This window comes from Centrocercus urophasianus, unplaced genomic scaffold, assembly GCF_019232065.1.
Source record: "Centrocercus urophasianus isolate 14NV4802_14NV808 unplaced genomic scaffold, USGS_Curo_1.0 seq_14, whole genome shotgun sequence".
NCBI lineage: Eukaryota > Metazoa > Chordata > Aves > Galliformes > Phasianidae > Centrocercus > Centrocercus urophasianus.
Window position 1 is genome coordinate 48,554,839 of NW_024884586.1, and position 18,505 is coordinate 48,573,343.

Here is an 18,505-nt window from a genome sequence, read left to right on the forward strand (position 1 = left end):
ATTTGTTATTTGACATTTCTATGTTAATGAAGAGTTTTAGATATAGTTACTGCATTTCTGGCAAACACATTATCATTTTCCAATGCATGCAAAGCATTGGCTTCTTTAGAAATAGAAGAGCTGAGTAATTATCCTCATTGTGCTGCTCTGGAGAAGGCTCTGCAGCACTAGTGGCCAGCTCCCTCTGCAGTGCAGGATGCTTCACAAAGAGTCTGCTCTCATTTGCTCTGTTCTGCACTTGGGGATCTGAGCTACGGACACATGAAATAACTTGCCCTGGAGCCCAGCCTGAACTTGGGCTGCTGGGCTTCATCACCTGCAAAGCAGAACCAGGCTTTGAGCCTTGGAGACAGCTTTTCAGTTAGCACTAGGCTTCCAAGCTTTGTGCTGCTCAGTGATAAAGCAGATGTTATCATCGTCAAGGATGGGACTTGGATCCCCATATTTCACTGTGGTCAGTGCTGTATTAACACTTCATAATGTATCAAATCCTGTTGTTTGACTTCTAGTTTGTAGAATCCTAGAATGCTAGCCTAGAATCACAGAGTCATAGAATGTTTTCTGTTGAAAGGGACCTTAATTTCCCCCAGCCCCAACCCCCTGCTGAGGGCTGGGTGCCCCCAACCAGCTCAGGCTACCCATGTCCCCATCCATGGCCTTGGGCATCTCCAGGGGTGGGGCATCCACAACTTCTCTGGACAGCCAGTTTAGCCAATTGACTATGGAAATCTCTGTGGAGTGTAAGATCAATGTACTTTTGAGATCCTTCAATTTGCATGTTCTCTCTCCACTGCTTTGCACTTATTCTCTTTGCAGCCTTCTTAGAGGCCATCCCCATAGGTCTGATGTGAACATCAATAGTGGTTGGGAGAGTTTGTCTCCCTATTGAAACTACTGAATTTTTCTTCTCTTCTTCCTCAGCTGAATAAAGCTTCACTTAACAGAACTGCAGCCTTCACAGTTGTGAGTTTTACTGTAAGTGGAAGTGGGTATTAAGCAGCTGGAGCTTAATATATAGTCCAAGTCTTCAGCCAGGTTCATATCCACCTTTGTGGACAGTTGGTAAGGCATTATGCAAGTTAAATAAAGCCGTGTCTTTTAATGAACTCCTCATTAGCACCAAATATGAAGTTTGGGTAGGCTCACACTAATGAGTAGCAGTTGTGTTATCACCTCCTCCCTGGAGCTGGGCTTCTTCTAGTGGCATGCACAGTTCTTCTTGTGTTATTGAAGGTATCAGTGGATCCTACAGGCATATGATGTGGCAGAGTATCTGGACACGTTTTCTGGTAGAAGTGCTGTAATTCTGCTGAAGCTACTGAAGTTTCACCACTGAGGAGAAGGCTGAGTTTGGTTTGTTATCCTACTCCTGCAGCAGAATTGAACAGAAACAGAGAAGCAAAACATAATCTATCATTTATACCCATAGTATTCCCATGGTAAGGATACTAAAAGAAGTAACAAGGATTAATTTATTTTCCTGTGGTTGTACAAGAAGTCAATTGCAAGGCTATCGAACCAGTGTCAGGAGCCATAAGCCCCCATTTGGTATTTCAACACAAAAGCATTGCATCGTACTGAGAATCGATGTGCAGTTCTTGATGCAAAAGGAATGTGGGATCAGCCTTCTTTTTTGTTACCAGATGGGGGCAAATGCATTTTCCTTTGGAGACTAAGTGTGCACTGCTCAGTCTGCTGTTGTTCCTTAGCATTTGCATGAAAATGAGTCTTTGAGATAATCAGATTTTATTTCTGGTGTCTGATCGATGCTCAGGGCTTTGTGGTTTAATTACTAGAATAATTGTTTGCTGAAAACAGAGTTCAATATCTACTTTTTTCCTTTGAAAGCCAACTCCATCATTTTTATTTCCAGCCATTTAGCACTTTATTGATCTTTGTGTCATTTCTTGACGAATGCTGCATCTTTCCAGCCAAAATAAAGGCCAAATCTTGAAATAAGAAAAATAAATTATTTGTCTTAAATACAAAAATGGAAAATGCCCCATTTCGGTATTGCTTGCTGCAGGCAGATCATTCATATGGTGTCCCCAGGAAAAATGATTCTGAAAAGTACATTCGCTCTATATAGATGGGAAAAACAACCAAGCCAAGAACATTTTCAGAACCTGATGACTATTAGACTTTAACTGAGATACAGAGAGAAATTTTGCAGTTTAACTGCTGCTCTTTTAAGATAGATAAGAAGGTGTTAACGGGACATGGAAGTCTAGTGGCTTGCACTTAGAGAAAGGTGAAGTGAAGGGTGGATTGAGAAGCAGCATAGAGAAATCATAGAATCGTTTGAGTTGGAAGGAACCTTTAAAGGTCATCTCCTCTCCTACAAACTGAGATACCCACAGCTCGGAGCCTCATCCAACCTGACCATGGGTATCTCCAAGGACAGGCACCCACCACTTCTCTGGGCAACCTGTGCCAGTGCTTCACCACCCTAAGTGTAAAAAAACCTTATATCCAGTCTCAGTCTCTCCTCTTTTAGTTTGAAACCACTGCCTCTCCTTGCTGTATACAGCAGGAACATGTGGCCTCAGCTGGAGGTTTTGATGGTATTGAGCCACAAATCAGTGCCTGTTGTTTTGCTGTTGTCTTGCAGCTGCAATGGGATGCTGGTAGAGTAGAGGAAAGATATGCAAGGCTCTCTCTGGCTTTTTTTGTTCCTCCTCTCACAGCATCCAGTTTTAATTTGGTGAAAGGTAGCAGTCTTTCCAAGATTACTGAGAATGATGCTGGGTTGTGGAGAGGAAAATAGGCTTGTTGAAAAATGGGCATTAAAAAGTAGCTCGAGATTTGTTTTGTTTTGTACTAACTTATGGGGTTAAATCTGACAGCTGTAACCAGACTAAACCACCTGGGGGTGTTCAAGAACTGTGGAGATGTGGCACTGAGGGACACGGTCAGCGGGCACAGTGGGGGTGGGTTGTTGGTTGGACTGGATGGTCTTAGTGGTCCTTTCCAACCTTAATGGTTCTATGATTCTATGGTGCTACAAAGAGTTTATGTTCTAAAGTCACATCCTCAGTTGCTATAAATCAGGAAGTGGACAGCTAAGGATCTCTATACACCATATAAAGCATTTTTAAAAACCTGTCATTAAGGCTGAGAGATGCTTACAAGTGGATGGTGATGCTTTCCCCATAAGGCATGGCCATGGGATTCTGCAGTGCATGTGTGGCTTGCCTGGAATAATGGCCATGCCAATCATTACACCTCTGATGCTTCTTGTTAAATTCCAGTTGTTTACAACTTTGCCTGCCAAATTTTAAATGCTGGGACTGAAATCTTCAGCACTACTTGCGCCAGACTTTCTGGGCCTTTAGTTAGAGTTTGGCTGCTATGGTGAATGAAGAGGGGGAAAAAAATACAGCAATAATTTTTTTACTGGGAGACATTTCTTTACTTGTGAACTTTTCAGCTTAGTAACCTGAATAGCTTCTGCATGGAGTTTATTTACATATTGCTATCCAATTACTACTACATAAGTGTGGCAGGTGAGATCAGCTAAAGCAGAGTGGCTTCTTGCTGCTGTTAAGTCTATGTTTCACTGCAGGAGCTGTGCAGAGTGGTGGAGAACTTGGCCCAGTGTGAGCACTGGCAGAGGCATTGCTATTCTCATAAGCAACATTTGCATCTCACCTCCCAGAGCGCGTGTAGTTTTGTATGCTGTGCGATCCCGTAGATGTGTGATCATACAATGATTGTCACAGCCTGTTCACAGCAGCATCCTGCTGATGCCTTGTGCTCTTTGGATGCTGAGAGGTTTTCTACCTTCACTGCGTTTTAACATCTTGTGCCTGCCTGGGATCACAGAGGGAAAAACAAACAGTTCATCTAAGCCAACAAATGATTTCGAGGCACCGCGGAGCTGAGTTTACAGGGAAATGCGAAGGCTGAAAGGCAGAGCTGTTGCCAGCCTCAGAGATCAAAGTGGAAAATGGCTGAAAAAGGGAGAAATCAGGAGGAAGCTGACTGCATGCCGTGGAGATGGCAGTGTGGAAAGGATCTTTGTGGTAGAGGAAGGAGTTAGGAAGTGCACCTCAGCTTCCTAGGTATGATGGTTGGTGGCCCTACAAGTGGCAGGGGGTTGGAGCTTCATGGTCCTTGAGGTCCCTTCCAACCCAAGCTGTTCTATGATTCTTTGATTCTATGATTCTGCTTGCTGGGGTGAGCATGGCCGTTTCTCCCTTTCTTTGTGCGGCTGTGGCAGAAATTCATCAAAATTCTTGTCAAGTAGAAATAGTTTTTCTTCTGGAATTAAAAATTTGCTGCCTTCCAGCAGAATGCCATTTTCTCTATTATTTATTTGTGCTTGTAAGTAAATTGGCAGTTGTATTTTCTAAGGAAGGGGAGCTGATGCAGCCTTGTGCCATTAAGTTGTCAGAGCCGAGCAGACGAAGCACGGAGCATTTCTGCAAAATTGCTCTCCGTACTCTCATTTAAAAGAAAGTTTTACCTGCAAGAGAAAGAGATGAAATCTGTGACATACAGAATGGATTGCCTGATGTCTCCAGACTGATTTAAAGCAATCGATCTACTCTTTATTTTTAAGGTTTTAAGGCCTGTGAAGGAGTGAGGTGTGCAGCTCGGGGTTTGTGCTTGCCTTTGTGCGTGTAAATGGGGAGGAGGGGAGCTGCCTACAGCAAATTGCTTGCACTGGGGCATAGCAAGGAGACTGAGCAGGAGGAGCATAAGACGCCGTCCTTCAGGCCTTGCCTCTGCCCTTTGGAGTGTATATGGAAACTTGGGTGCCACGCTTTCAAAACTAGTTGCTGTGTTTGTGATGGAGAACTGTTAAGAGGAAAGATGCTTGCTGTATAGATCACTATCAACACATTCTGGGTTGAAGATGTGATGGCTGGGTGTGAAAATACACCGAGGTGTGCAGGTCAGAGGGAGAATGTGCTGTTTTGTCGTGGAAAAATAGGATTGCTTTAGGTGATAAAAAGGGAAATAAGATTAAAACAAGCTGATAAATTGGAAACTGAAGCGACAAGATAACATAGCAGGGCATTCAAGACAAGAAGGAAGAACTGAAACCGATGGGGTGAGGGCATGAATTATTGATTGCAATCTTCACCAGTAGGATGTCGTTGCATTTTCTTATCTCGGGAAGGGAGAGAACAAATGAGAAGTGAACAGAATTGTTAAGCAACTTTATCATGGTATTGGAGTGGATAATTAGGCAGTGAGGATTATTCCTAGTGGACAAAGCATGCAGCCCAGCGGACTTGTGCTCCTGATTTCTGAGGACACTGGTGGGGAAGCAGGAAGAAGCTTCTGGAGAGACGTTGAACAGTGCATTAGATCAGGGGTAAACCCTGAGACTGGTGCTTTGCAGCAGGTTTGAAATGAGAGCAAAAGGGGATTCCAGAGGCCTGGCCAGTGAGAAAGAGTGTAGTTGAAGATGAGCAGACCTCTGAATAGAAAAAGTGAGACTGTGGGCAAAGGCCACCTGCAAATATTGTGGGAAGGGAGGGGACTGGCAGCTTCCTAGCCTATTTCTTTTTAGTTCTCTGTTGTAAGTTATACCCAATCACTCCCTCTTTCAAGAGGAGCCCTGGGAAAACAAACAAACAAACAAACAACAAATGAGCAGCTTTGTGTTTGTTGGCTGAATCCAGTCTTAGAAGGGTTGCAATGCTGTGGGACACGGTGGAAAGCTGAGGGACTCAAAAATATCTCAGAGAATAATCTGTAGTCTCCAGCTGCCTGTTTTGTCCTCTGAAATCACAGATGAAATCAGTGGGAGAAGACTCTGGAGGGGCACGTGAGACATAAGGAGCTGCAGCCCCAGATTTTAGGGTCTCTGATGCAGAAAGCAGAACCATCTCTCACAGGGGCTAATGTGGATTCCTAGTGTTATGGTGTCCATGATGAAAGGTGTTTTTGACCATCTGAGCTACATAAAATCACCTCTTGCCTGTCTTCTGAGCCTTCAGCCTGCCTCTGGCCAAATCCAGACTCACAGGAAGGGTTTGGTTATGGGTCTTCCTGATTCTGCCTTTGGGCTGGGGTCTTCTAAGGAATCATAGATCTGTTTGAGTTGGAAGGGAACTCCAAAGGTCATCGAGTTCAACTCACCTGCAATGAACAGAGACATAAAAAAAGGCTGTGCCAGCACCACAGCCTACCTCGTCCAATGAGCACGACACCTTTAGTGTTGACACTGTGGCTGCTTAATGGCTGCCTGCACACTTTTGAGGGGCAAAAAGGACTAAAAATAGCATGATACATCTGTAACTGAACTCATCCCAGCTGTTCAGATTCCAATTCCAGCTGTGCTCTGTGTTTGGCATAGGCCTGTCATCCCCTGTGCAGCTCAGGCTGGCCTGTGCCAGTCATCTTAAGCTAGATGTTATTTAAAATCAATTTGAGGAGATGCAGATGTTATATAAATCATTGAGGAAATATCAGATTATGCATGCAATTTTCAGAAGTGCTCCACAGTGGTCTGACTCAGCTCCCTGCGGAGCCCAGGGTTCAGCATTAAGCAAAGGCAGAGTTGGTGCTGGTCACTATCCTCAAAAAGTCATAGGAGAGGAGCTGGCACTGCAGACCTGTAGGATTGATGTTGCACCCACAGGCTGAAGCCATTTGTTCAGGACACTCAACGATCAGGGAAGGCAAAAAAAGAAGAGGATGAAAAATACACGGAATAGAGTATTTGTTAGCGATTATTTGCTTGGCCTCATTGGCAAATCACCTGGTGTTCTTGGAAAGCTTTTTGTTTATCTGGGAAATTGCAATCCATAGTGTTCCTCTTCCAAGTCCAAGTTCAGAATACTCGTGATGTATAATTATGCCTAAGGAGAGGCTGCAGTCCAGAATCAATTGATGATAGCCATTAAGCATAGATATAAATCCTGACTTGATAAAAGGCCCTGTTTCCTCCCCACACTTAGCATCCACATATATGTAAATAACTGGAAAACAAAGTGCTTGGTTTCAGTGACACAGTGGCTTGTCATTTCCTCAGAGATGTTAAAATAGTTCCATGCATGAGTAGCATCAAAAGTGTTTGTTACATTCAGCAATTTGGTGCACACCGACTCATCACAGGAGCCAACCAGCAGCCTGTGGCCACATGAGAGCATCTCACAGAGGTGTCCAGCCTGGCACATGCCACATGCTGTAGTTCTCAGGATGATTCCCAAAGCTGTCTGACATGTGCTCTACCTTGCTGAAAACAAGGTTGGTTTTAATAATAGGCAATTGTATAAATAGCAAATGTGAATCTGTACCGTAGCATCTGTGGGTCCCGTCGGATGTGCTGATGTTTTGTGGAGCAGAGGGGAACGAAGCCAGAATTTGTATTTGTTGAAAGTAGAGTATTATTAGATGATCTCTCCAGTGGAAGTAGCAGCCCCTACATGCAAACTGTCAGAAATACTGCCGAGTTAATTGCTGCTTTAGAGGCACTGATGTTCAGTTGCAAGAAAGTGGGTCGACTATTGACAAGATCACCGATGCAATGTAATTACTGTGGAAGCCATATAAAAATAGGCTTTGTGCTTAGCTAGAGCTGTGGCCGGCTGAGCATCGTGGCAGCTTTAGCTGTGTCTGTGTATGTACTGCAGGGACACACATAGCTGCCTGTGTGTGTGCACTGAGTACATCAGTCAAGATCTTCCAAGCACGTGCTGTGATTTTGAAACTATTTTTGTGTGTCCCTGACTCACAGTCACTGGTCCTCCTGGTATATGACACAACCGTATCATGAAAAATGAGAGTCAGCTGAAGGCTCTTTGGTAAGAGTTTTGGGATGGTTTCCTTTGCTTTGCAGTATTTGTGGTTTTTCTTATTACCTCCTAACCACTGTGCTTCTTGGTATGTATGTGAGACCTAAGGGTTATCTAATGACGCATGTGTACACCAACATGCAACCCCTAACATTGCTAACAAAAGCTTTGAAGGGTGCTCCTGTAAAAGGCAGGCTTGGAAGTAGAGTCTCCCTCCATAAACATTGCATTCCATTTGGGATCTAACATACTTTGAGGGAAATAACCCACGGAAAGATATGGGCACAGCAGAGGTTCCACGTGTGTCCCTTGGAGTAAGAGATCCTTGCTCAGGGCTTAAAGCACAGTTGCTGAACTCTGATACCTCTAACTCATTTCTTGACTATCGCCTGTGAGTAGGAATTCATTGAAGCAACAATAGGAAGGGAACAGCTGTTGTGAGGGTGGATAGTGATAGGACAAGGGGAAATGATCTTAAACTGAGACAGGGGAGGTTTAGGTTGGATATTAGGAGGAGGTTTTTCACCCAGAGGGCGGCGAGGCACTGGAACAGGTTGCCCAAGGAGGCTGTGGATGCCCCATCCCTGCAGGCATTCAAGGCCAGGCTGGATGTGGCTCTGGGCAGCCTGGGCTGCTGGTTGGTGACCCTGCACATAGCAGGAGGTTGGAACTGGATGAGCATTGCAACCCAGGCCATTCTATGATATGATATGTTATTATATGGTACGATATGATAAAGTGCTCAGCATTTTGTCCTCCATACAGAGCAGACAAATGTAGAACTGCCGATGGAGTCACTGAGTTGTGCACTCAATGCCAAGCAGTTCTTTGATACCTGTTTCAGATTTCCTCCCCAGGTACATGCCACTAAAGACCTCACATTCTTGGATATCCCGTTTAGTGGGCCATGTGTGGACTGTTAGGAAATGAAAGTGTCTGTGATGGCAGTACAAACTTCCTTGGTTTGGTATTTCAGCTCCTCCAGCGCTCTCCCTGTCAGTAGATGGTACATGGTGGCAACCCAGAGCAAACAGTGGCTGCTTCCAGAAAATCAGGACAATAGAAAACAAGGAATGCCTTCTTAGGTGTCAGTACACACTTATGCCTAACAGAGGATAGAGCATCTGTAGGGAGGCCAGTGAAGGAGACAGCCACACTGCAGGGTTATCTCCTTGTCCAACATCCCAGTGTATGGATGAGAAGTTCTCATTCAAGAAGAATTTCTCTTGCTGATTTGCTGCGTTTTCTCTTCTTCATGAAAGAAAAGAGTGGAAATCTAATAAAAAGTGTTATCAGCTTGTCAAGTTAATTAGTATCTATTTCAATACTATGATTATTATCGGTTACTAATGAATATAAGAGGATTCTAACTTCTTTTTGTCTTATTTTTCAGTGAGAAGCTGGATGGAGAAGCTAAAAGATAAGGTAGGAGGCTCAGTGTTTCTCTCAATGACTTTAAAAGCAGAAATGTTTTTACTTGCAGGAGTAAATAAGCTTTTGCCAGTGCAGTTTGTTCTGTCTACAAAGACAATTGAGAAGGGGCTTAACATTTCCACTGGGAGACAATGAACCAGCTGCTGCTGTTGTGTAGATTGGTGTAAATCCACAGCATATCACTGACAGGTAGCTAAGAGCAAAATGAAAGACAGAGGTGTTGGATGGACTTCTCCGCACCAGATGGTCGCCTTCTCTTCTAGCTCCCAAAGGTACTTTTTTATTGCCCTCAAGTTTCCCCCACCCCTTTTCTCTCAGCCCAAAGCTTGGCTCTGGCTGTGTGCTTTAGCATCAGCTCAGGGCCAGACCTCTCCTGCCTCATATACAGGAAGAGCTGCCAGATCCTGGAGGTAGAAGGAATGAACATAGGGCAACTGAAAAGATACCAGACCCTGATCTTTTCTCCCTGATATTGTAAAGTGGTTGTATGTGCAATGATGAGTTGTACCAGCCACAGACTGATAAATCTTCAGGCTCTGCTATCCTAGGGCAAATATTAACATTTTGAAATGATTGTGAAACCTTCCAAATGCTTTGTTGACAGTGGTAAAGCAATGAAGCTAGAAATGAAGTGACAGGAGTGTTTCAAGGCAGTAATATGTTGTGGCTCAGTGGGGCTTAGAAACTCTTCAATAGGATCAGAGACAATACGGATAAAAAGACAAAGAATGAAGAGCTCTGGCCCCTGAAAACACATAGAATCATTGAATGGTTGGATTGGAAATTACTTTAAAGCCCATCCAGTTCCACCCCCTTCCATGGGCTGGGTGCTCCAAGCAGCTCAGGCTGCCCAGGGCCCCATCCAGGGCCATGGGCCCTGGGCACCTCCAGGGATGGGGCACCCACAATCTCTTTGGGCAACGTATTCCAGTGACTCACTGCCCTCTGAGTAAAGAATTTCTTCCTAACATCTAATCCAAATTTCCCCCTTTTTAGTTTAAAGCCATTCCCCCTTTTCCTATCACTGTCTGCCTCTGTTAAAAGTTTGTCTTCCAACAGAGATGAGTTTGAGCAGACTGTCACCCAGTGAACAAAGTCCTCCCACATGATCCCCACTGAATTTCAGCAGCACCAAATCTGAAAAGAAAGAATGGATCTGGGTGTCAGTTTTCAAGGACTGAGGAGTGAAGGGGTTGAGGAGAATTTGTGCCCAGCCCTCGTTGAGTTGATTTTCTACCCACAATAGGAAGGAGACATATCTAGTGTCAACTTTGCTCATAGCAGAGCATCCTGGCGTGGGATTCAGCCAGAACGAGCGTTGCAAGGACAGAGAATGGTTTTCCCAGCAAAGGTAAAAAAAGCAGACACTGAAGCTGGTTGGGTGCCTGGAGGGATTACAGCATGCACATGTGTCACCTGCTCACACCAGAGCTACCCAGCTGCACCACACGAGCCAGGGGGCATCATGTGCCTTCTGTGTATTTCACTTTGTTTCTTGTTGGCTACCCGTTTATGTCCCCACGAAGGGGATGCATGTTTCTGTTTCTAGCACAGTTGCTGTCTGGGGTCTGACCCTTTGCAGCATTGATATAACCAATCTGCTGGTGTGCACTGAAAAGAGAGAAATCTCCTTCCTGCAGGGTATGGCACTGGGGAAGGCAGATCTTTCATCTTGCTCATTTTTTCCCCCAGAAAAGCCCAGCAAAACCCACTCCTCACCACCAACCAAGTGGTGATGAACCAAAACATGCACAAATCACGTCTTGCACACCCTGTTTCCTCCTTTCTCTTGTTGTCAGCACCAGTCTTAATACCCGCCCTTTCCATGTGCTGTTGGCAGAGCCCTATCAAAGAGCCATAGGACATCCTGAGTTGGAAGGAACCCATAAGGAGCATCGAGTCCAACTCCTGGCTTCACACAGCACCACTCAAAAACCAGACCCTGTGTCTGAGAGCATTGTCCAGATGCTCCTTGACCTTCATCAGCTTGGGGCCATGCCCTTTGGGGCAGAGCCTTTCCCTGGTATCCAACCTGATCCTTCCCTGTCCTCTCTGCCAGGAAGGTCAACATGAGGAACTGGGGTCCATAAAGAAATCTCATCTTCCCTGTGGGCAGTGGATGAGAAAGTGGCTTTGGAGCTGCCTGTAGAGTAGGTTTTATATCAAACAAATGCCAAAGCCCTCTCAGGTTGGGCCACATGATGCAGGAGGGCTGGGAGGACAGATCCTGGAGCTGGTTCACAATGCAGGCATCTGGGGTACAAATCATTGGTGTGGTTGTTGAGGAAGGCTGTAAAAGGGCATGGGTTGAGCAGGCTGGAAATGCTCATGGACAGACTGGAGAGTTCATCATATTAAAACCAATGATTTCTGATGCAGAAACTCAGCTGGACAGCAGCAAAAAAGGCATTTCCAACCTTCCCTTGCCTCTTGTGCCAGCAGCACTGTTCCCAGAAATAGAACTACCTACGCTGCACTAATTAGGTCACCCGATTAAAGTGCCTTAATTGCCTGGTGGAGGTGTAGGCTTTTTGCCATGTTGTCACTCACTTCCTTTCTTGGGTGCCACACAGAACTCCCTGCAAAGTGCAGTGCCGAGCAGGGCTGACTTTGCTGGGAGGCACTGCAGGATGCAGCCATGAGCCCAATGATCCAGGCATGAAGGTGTTCCTATTTAAAGAGCCCAGCAGGATCTGGAGGGGTCTGTGAGAGCCAAACAGCTCTCGTTAGCATTGTTTCTGTCCCAGATGAAAGCAGTTGATTCCATTCTTCAGATAAGCACATGAATTGTGCATCTGTCCCTCAGCGGATGTAAAATCTATTCCGGTTTGTAGAAGGGGAAAGGTAAAGCTGCAGAGAATGAAGGCAGCAGCACTGACAGGATGTGAGCTGTGCCTGCCTGTCCTCCTCCACTGAGACCCCAGCCTGAGCTAAGTGAGGATGCTGTAGCAATTTGGCAGCTTAAATCTTAATTTTCACTTCAACAGTAAAATAATAAGCACTTGGAAATATTTTCCAAAGGATTTCAAACTTTTCTATATTATTCATGGAAGACAAGGGGTTTCCAGGTGGGCTGGCCGGGGCTACCCTCATCTCCACCCCATGGTGTGTGAACACAGCTGGTTTGGCATTTCAGCTCTTTCACAGACCCAGACGTTGTGTCCCTTCCTGGAAACCTCATCCCATGCAGGTGATGATAAGGTTTCAAATATAGAGAAAAGTAAGAGGAAAAGGATTCTGAAGGGATGCTGTTGTGAGTGCTGCTCAGTTTGTCTCTCTTCCACAGGCAGGATACATGTCAGGGATGCTGGTTCCTGTAGGAGTCGGGATAGCTGGAGCCCTCTTTATCCTCGGAGCACTCTACAGCATTAAGATTATGAATCGCCGGAGGAGGAACGGCTCCAAGAGGCATAAAAGAAAGGTAGAGCAACTGCCAAGAAAGGGAAAACCCTGATCTGTCCCCACCGCTTTCCAGTTCATTATCTTGGTTGTAATCTGGTGATGGAGGGTGGTTTCTATGGAGCAGTGTACACTGGAGCTCTCAGGTGGAGTGCTGGGGGAGGGATCCAGATGCTGCTCCTTTTACTTTTGTGGGTGGAGATCTTTAACATTTCTTTTTTACCCCCAGCAGAGGGAATTTAACAGCATGCAAGACCGAGTAATGCTCCTAGCCGACAGCTCTGAAGACGAATTCTGAATTGAACTGCAGTGTCCTTGTGATATCCAGTGACTTGTAAAAGGAGTGAGGGGAGGAAAAGAAGAGAAGGAAGGACTTTCTGCTGCATCGCTGCTCTCAGCCACCCCAAACACTGAGCAGTGGTTGGTACCACCCCGTCGAACCAGCATGCTATGCTCTACGTGTACTGCGCAGTGATGTTTGTTTTGATACAGTAGTGAGATTTCACATTTGCACCCGGCGCCTCATTCAGATCCACAGCACATCTTGTTGCAGCTGGAGCTGATCTGTACGGATGATTGTTTTCCTATTATCCTGGTGTACTATTTCAGACCTGGCTGGCAGTAATCTAATCATAACAATAGCTCTCACCTAACCCAGGAATGGAAATCTTTACTGTGAATGACTTCTGTCCAATTTGTTAATTTTAAGTGTTAACATTACCTGAACTAGAGTTCATTAGTGCTGAGATTAGCTGCTCTGCTTAATTAATGAATTACCCACTTGAACTGTATCCCTCATCATCTGAGAAGTGCCCGAGTATAGTGTTGTTGATACAGTTTGAAGCACATTTCTACGCTCTTTTCCCCAGTTCCCTTCTTTTACAACCTCTGCCTTTAGCTCTGCTCCTCGCTTCTTGGAAACACGTGGGAATGGCCTCAACTTTTGATTCATGACAAAAATTTTAGTCCATTTTCTACCAGCACTGTCTGTTACAGCACAATAAATACCAGCGCTCACGTACTGATGGGTAGTCTTGCATGGATCCCTTAGCTTTTGTTCAGTGTGCAGGTAGATAAAAGGAAAGCCAGGTCAGAGGTTTCCTCAGCTTCTGCCGCCTGTTTCTAGGCACTAGAGGCTGCTTCTCCTGGTTGCGTTCACATTGAGATGGCAGTGGAGCTCATCTCCTTCCCCAGCTGCAAGTTGCATTTTCAGCCCCCTGAAAGCTCCATGAACGGCAGAACTTTTGGGATATCTGTTGGGTCTTGTCTCCATGCCACCAGACACAAGGAAGGCACCAAAGGTTGAACTGTCAGGGTGTCACGAGGTTCTGGCTGCTGGAAAGCAGCAGTAGCCCCAGTTGGAGGCATGTCCATGGAAGGTGAGCTGGTTGAGTTGGGAACTCTTGGTCATGGGGAAGATGTGTAGCTGTAGGACAGACGGCTGTGGCTGTGTCTGTGCTGCTGGCAGCAAGTTGCAGAGGGAAACAGCCAGTGTCTGACATCATTGAACCAAGAAGGGGAAGCTAATGGTGCTTTGCACGGTCAAAATAGCAAATAACAAAAGGGCTGCATTACTTATCTCTCTTGCCAGTTGTGCAATGACTCTTTAATCTTACGTTTATGCAAAATATTCATGTTTCCACGGTGGAAATCACTGTTCTATGAGGAGTCATCCTTCATACAGAGAACAGCATCTGTCACCAAAGGAGACTTGGTTAGAGAAATGAGATCAGACGGAGATGAGTCCCACTGAGTCTTTGAGGAGGTGTGAGGGAGGAGTGAATGAGGTGACACCCACATAGGATTTCATCCTCAGTGAAGGTGAAAAGGCTGTCAGGTTGCCAAGGATGTAGTTGATGGTAAGCATATGTCTGGTGGGCCTATGAATGGGTTTGTGTGGTAGAAACAACATTCGGAAGAGCACATCAGAAGAGTCTAAAGCTCAGTTCTCTTTTCAGAGGGTCCTCTGAACAAAAAAGTCATCAGATGGATGTCCAGTTCCAAGGAAGCAATGCTCTTCAGAGCCCAGGTACTTTTCTGCCAGCCTTTCCCTCCCATCCAGTGAGTCACCTGGAGAAGGACAGTCAGGACTACCTGTATTCAAAATGCTGCTGCCAATGCTAGTCTTCCAGTCCTGGAGCTGTGCATGGCCCTCGTGCTCATCCCACTGGGTGGTGGGAAGCAGGCTGGGGGAAGAGCCATCAGCGCGCCAGGCAGTGTCCATTCTTCTCTCCCTCTAGGACGGGCTCTCCCAGCCAGGATTCCACAGTGTTTGTGTCTCTCCCGTTTCATTCCTTCAGCTTTCAACAGGCAGATGTTGCTTTGCTAAAAGCAACCCCAGATCTCTAAGCAGCCACTGCCTGGGAGCCCGTTGTTAAGTCCCTACCCAAAACTGAAGTCTTTTTTTTTCATCACAAGTGGTCAGTCCAAGCTAAGAACTTCCCTTCTGGACTGATCTCTCCTTGTCTCCTTCTCATTCCCATCTCTCTTGGAGCCTACAGGTGCTTGGGAGATGTTAAAAGCCTGCTAGCATAGCTGATTGTCCAAGTAGTCTGGAGGGCCAAGTAGCCTGGAGGAGCAGTTGCCAGTGACACTGCTGCATAGAGCAGGGATACCGGCAAGATCCAAACAGCTGGGGATCAGCAGGGCTTTGTGCAACAGCAGCCTGTGAAGGGCAGCCTCTTTTCAACTTCCTTGTTAACAGTGATGTGCCTGTGCAGTTTGTGATAACTGCAGACATCACATTGATAACCAATGAGCTCCTAGGCAGTGGGGAGGAGGAGGATGGCTGGCAGGGCTGCTGATGTGAGTGCAGATACTGCAGCCCTGGCAGGGCTTTTTGGGTGGGTTGTCAGTTTGATAGATTGAAAAGGCTGATGGGGAGGCAATGGGGCCTTTCATTGTGCTAATTAATCCTCAATTTGGGAAGCATTTTCTACAGTGGCAATCAGTTTGAGTGTCTCTCTTCTTCTCAGTCCTTGACATAGTGAATTTAAATTAAAGGCAGCATGGTCTGTTAGACAAAGCTGGCATCTGAGGGCATAGTGTGGGTGACCTGTAGTCTGTGAGAGCCACGCATCTCCCAGTGAGGACACACAGTGGGTGGCTGTGATGCTGGACATCAGCTGTGCCACAGGTAGGGATGACATTGTTGCAGGTATCTGACTGCTTGTTCTACAGGTATGATGGGACAAACTGGGCAAGCTGTGGCCATATGGGATGTCCATTCAAATGCAGAGCTCGGTGTTGGCTCTGGAGTCTGTGCTTTATCCAGATCTGTGGATAGAAGGGCTGCCCAAAGCTTTTGCTTGTGCTTCAGCTTCACTCCAGTCCTGGCTCTAGCTCTGACCCCCACTCTACCATGCTTTGCTCCTGAGTTTGCTCCCCACAGACATGATGCCTTGATTGGGAGCTGCTGGTCAGTGGAAGCTTACTGTGGGCCGACTTAATGAGTGGCTCAGCAGTGCAGAGATCCCAGCCAATGTCCCTTTGAAATAGAGGTCTTTAATAGTTATTTTTGGTGAAGCACCTACCCAAGAGCCTGGATACTCCCCACATCTTCCAGTTTATTCCTACTTGGAGTGGAGGCCAGAGGGGAGGCCACAAGCAGCCTTATGTCCCAGTGAGACTTCCAGAAGCTCTTGGAGCACAGACAGGGTTTTCTGCAGAGCCTCTGATGTCAGTGGGATTCCTGCAGGTCCTTAAAGCACAAGCAGTGTTCAGCTCCTTCTCCTCTCATCCCAAACCAGTAGACTTTGAACTGGGCTCTTACAAATATTTTCTGTGCAACTCTTGGAGTTAGATTAATTTGCTGGAATTTATCAGATTACGGGTGGGAAAAGGGTTTCCAATGGGAACTGAAGCCTCTGATCTCTTAAAGTTCTGCTGTTTGATTGGTGTCCCTGCATTTCTAAAATAAAAAGCCAAACAGATTCATTTGAGAAATAAAAGAGGAGAGAAGCAGCAGAGATGCCCCCTGGCCCTGCACAGTCAGTGCTGGGTGATCTGGATGTAGAGATGGGTCGTGCCACTGCTACGCGGTGTGAGCCTCATGCGACAGCACAGCTGCAAGGACGACTTTGCTGCAGCAATAATCCTCTCCTGACTTGGCACAAAACTTGTAGCTCACCTCTGTTTTCCCGTGGATGCCCAGTTTGGGATTTCTTGATAGCACAAGCCAGAATTTGTTGTAGGCAACACGCAACCCTTCCGGCATTCACAGCCCCATCTCCAATGGGAGGAAGCAGCCTGCCCGACGCTCAGCCCTTGTCCTGACAAAATGTTCCTGCACTCCACAGCTGCTGATTTTTTATGGTGTCTCTAATGCCAGGGGTTCACCTTAGATGAGGTTCCTTTGGACTGCACTGCATCCGTAGAGGGATATTAACAGTCCTTGTGCTTTCTTGTGGTTTTCAATTTTGGACAAGACCAACTCCTCATACTGTAACTATGGAATGTAGCACTTTGTTAAAGTAAAACATTGGAAATAAAAAGCTGGCCATCATAGCTGACTTTAAACATCTTGTTTCCCTGACCTGTGGTTCATTGCGTGCTCTGTCTCAGGTAAAGCTGCCAAGTGATTGCTTGGAGATTCAAATGTTGCATTTCTTTTATGTTTGGTGCAAGGATGAGAGCTGGGCTTGAAGTGGAACGCACTGAGGAGTTTCAGCCTGGGATCGGGTCGGATTTACGTGGAGGTAGGTGTTGGCTTTGGGCTATACTGAATAACACCCAGATTCTTCTGGCTAGACTTTGAGGAGCTGTAAGGGGGTCCAACACTGACATGCTTATGATGTTGAGCTTACAGCCAGAAGCTTCTTTGTCCACACCAGGATATTTTTTACCATCTGGTGTGACTCGTGAGGCAAGGCCTGTGCACAAACCTTTCCAGACCTCGGTGATACATCACAGGTGAGCCTGGAGTCTCAGATGCAGGTACTGCAAATGACTCCTGGAAACGGGGCTGACTGCATGTGAACACCATCTCATGGACCTCCATGGATTTGTGGTCTAAGAAGCAGCAGAATGCCCAAAGAAGTCATGGATGCCATCCCTCGAGGTGCTCCATGCCAGGTTGGATGGGACCATGGGCAGCCTGATCTGGTGCCAGTTGATTGGTTGGCAACCCTGTCTGTGAAAGGGGGTTTGGAACAGGGTGATCTTTGTGGTCCCTTCCAACCCAAGCCATTCAGTGGTTCCACTAATGGGCTGAGAGAAGGCATGTAGGCTGGGTTTATAGTGGCCTCCCCAGCCCTGTTTTCAGGCATCCTTGCACAGCTTGCATCATTGCATGGTCCTGACATGTGTCCTGTGCGCTCAATGGGGCACCCATCCTTTGCTGGGTTCCATCTCATTTAGAGAACCAGCAAGAACTGTTTGTCCATATGTGTGTATCTTCTCTAATGAAAAGTGGTTCATTCAAAATAAGCAGCTGCCAGGGAAATGGCCACTTGGGGATAGTACCAGCACAGCCTTTGTTAATTGGTAGCTGCTAAAAGCAATCTGTATGTTCATGAAGCTGTTTGCTTCGTGTCTGACTCGTTTCCAATGAAAAAAAAAACCAAAACCTGCTGAAAGAAGATAAGTGATGACATTCCCTCTGCCCCCAGAGTTATATTTCCTAAGGAAGTTACTCTGCACTCACAGTGCCTTGCTGTGAGCCTCTGTCTTCCATTCATTAGGTCTCACCTCAAAGTCCCTGACTGCTGGCTAAGCTGTGGGTCAGAGGAGAGAGGTCACTTGAAAACTTTCCACAATAAATTGTATTTAAAAGAGGTCCATAAGAACCATAAGATCATAGAATGGCTTGGGGAAGGGACCTCAAAGATTGTTTTGTTCCAACTCCCCCATAAAAGAAGCAGACAGACTCTCTAGCAGAGTCTGCTGTGACAGGACAAGGTTTCAAACTAAAAGAGGGA

The 18,505-nt window shown here is 46.1% G+C and overlaps 1 protein-coding gene across 1 annotated transcript in view; it reads left to right on the top strand.

Annotated features, from left to right (window-relative positions):
- The window catches only part of ARMH4 (armadillo like helical domain containing 4), a 47,743-nt gene extending 34,858 nt beyond the window's left edge, over nt 1-12,885 (top strand). The window contains exons 6-9 of the mRNA XM_042813624.1: nt 9,148-9,179; nt 10,435-10,539; nt 12,475-12,609; nt 12,817-12,885. Coding sequence (XP_042669558.1) covers nt 9,148-9,179; nt 10,435-10,539; nt 12,475-12,609; nt 12,817-12,885 — 341 coding nt within the window. The remainder of the gene's footprint in view (nt 1-9,147; nt 9,180-10,434; nt 10,540-12,474; nt 12,610-12,816) is intronic.
- The last annotated feature ends 5,620 nt before the right edge of the window (nt 12,886-18,505 follow it).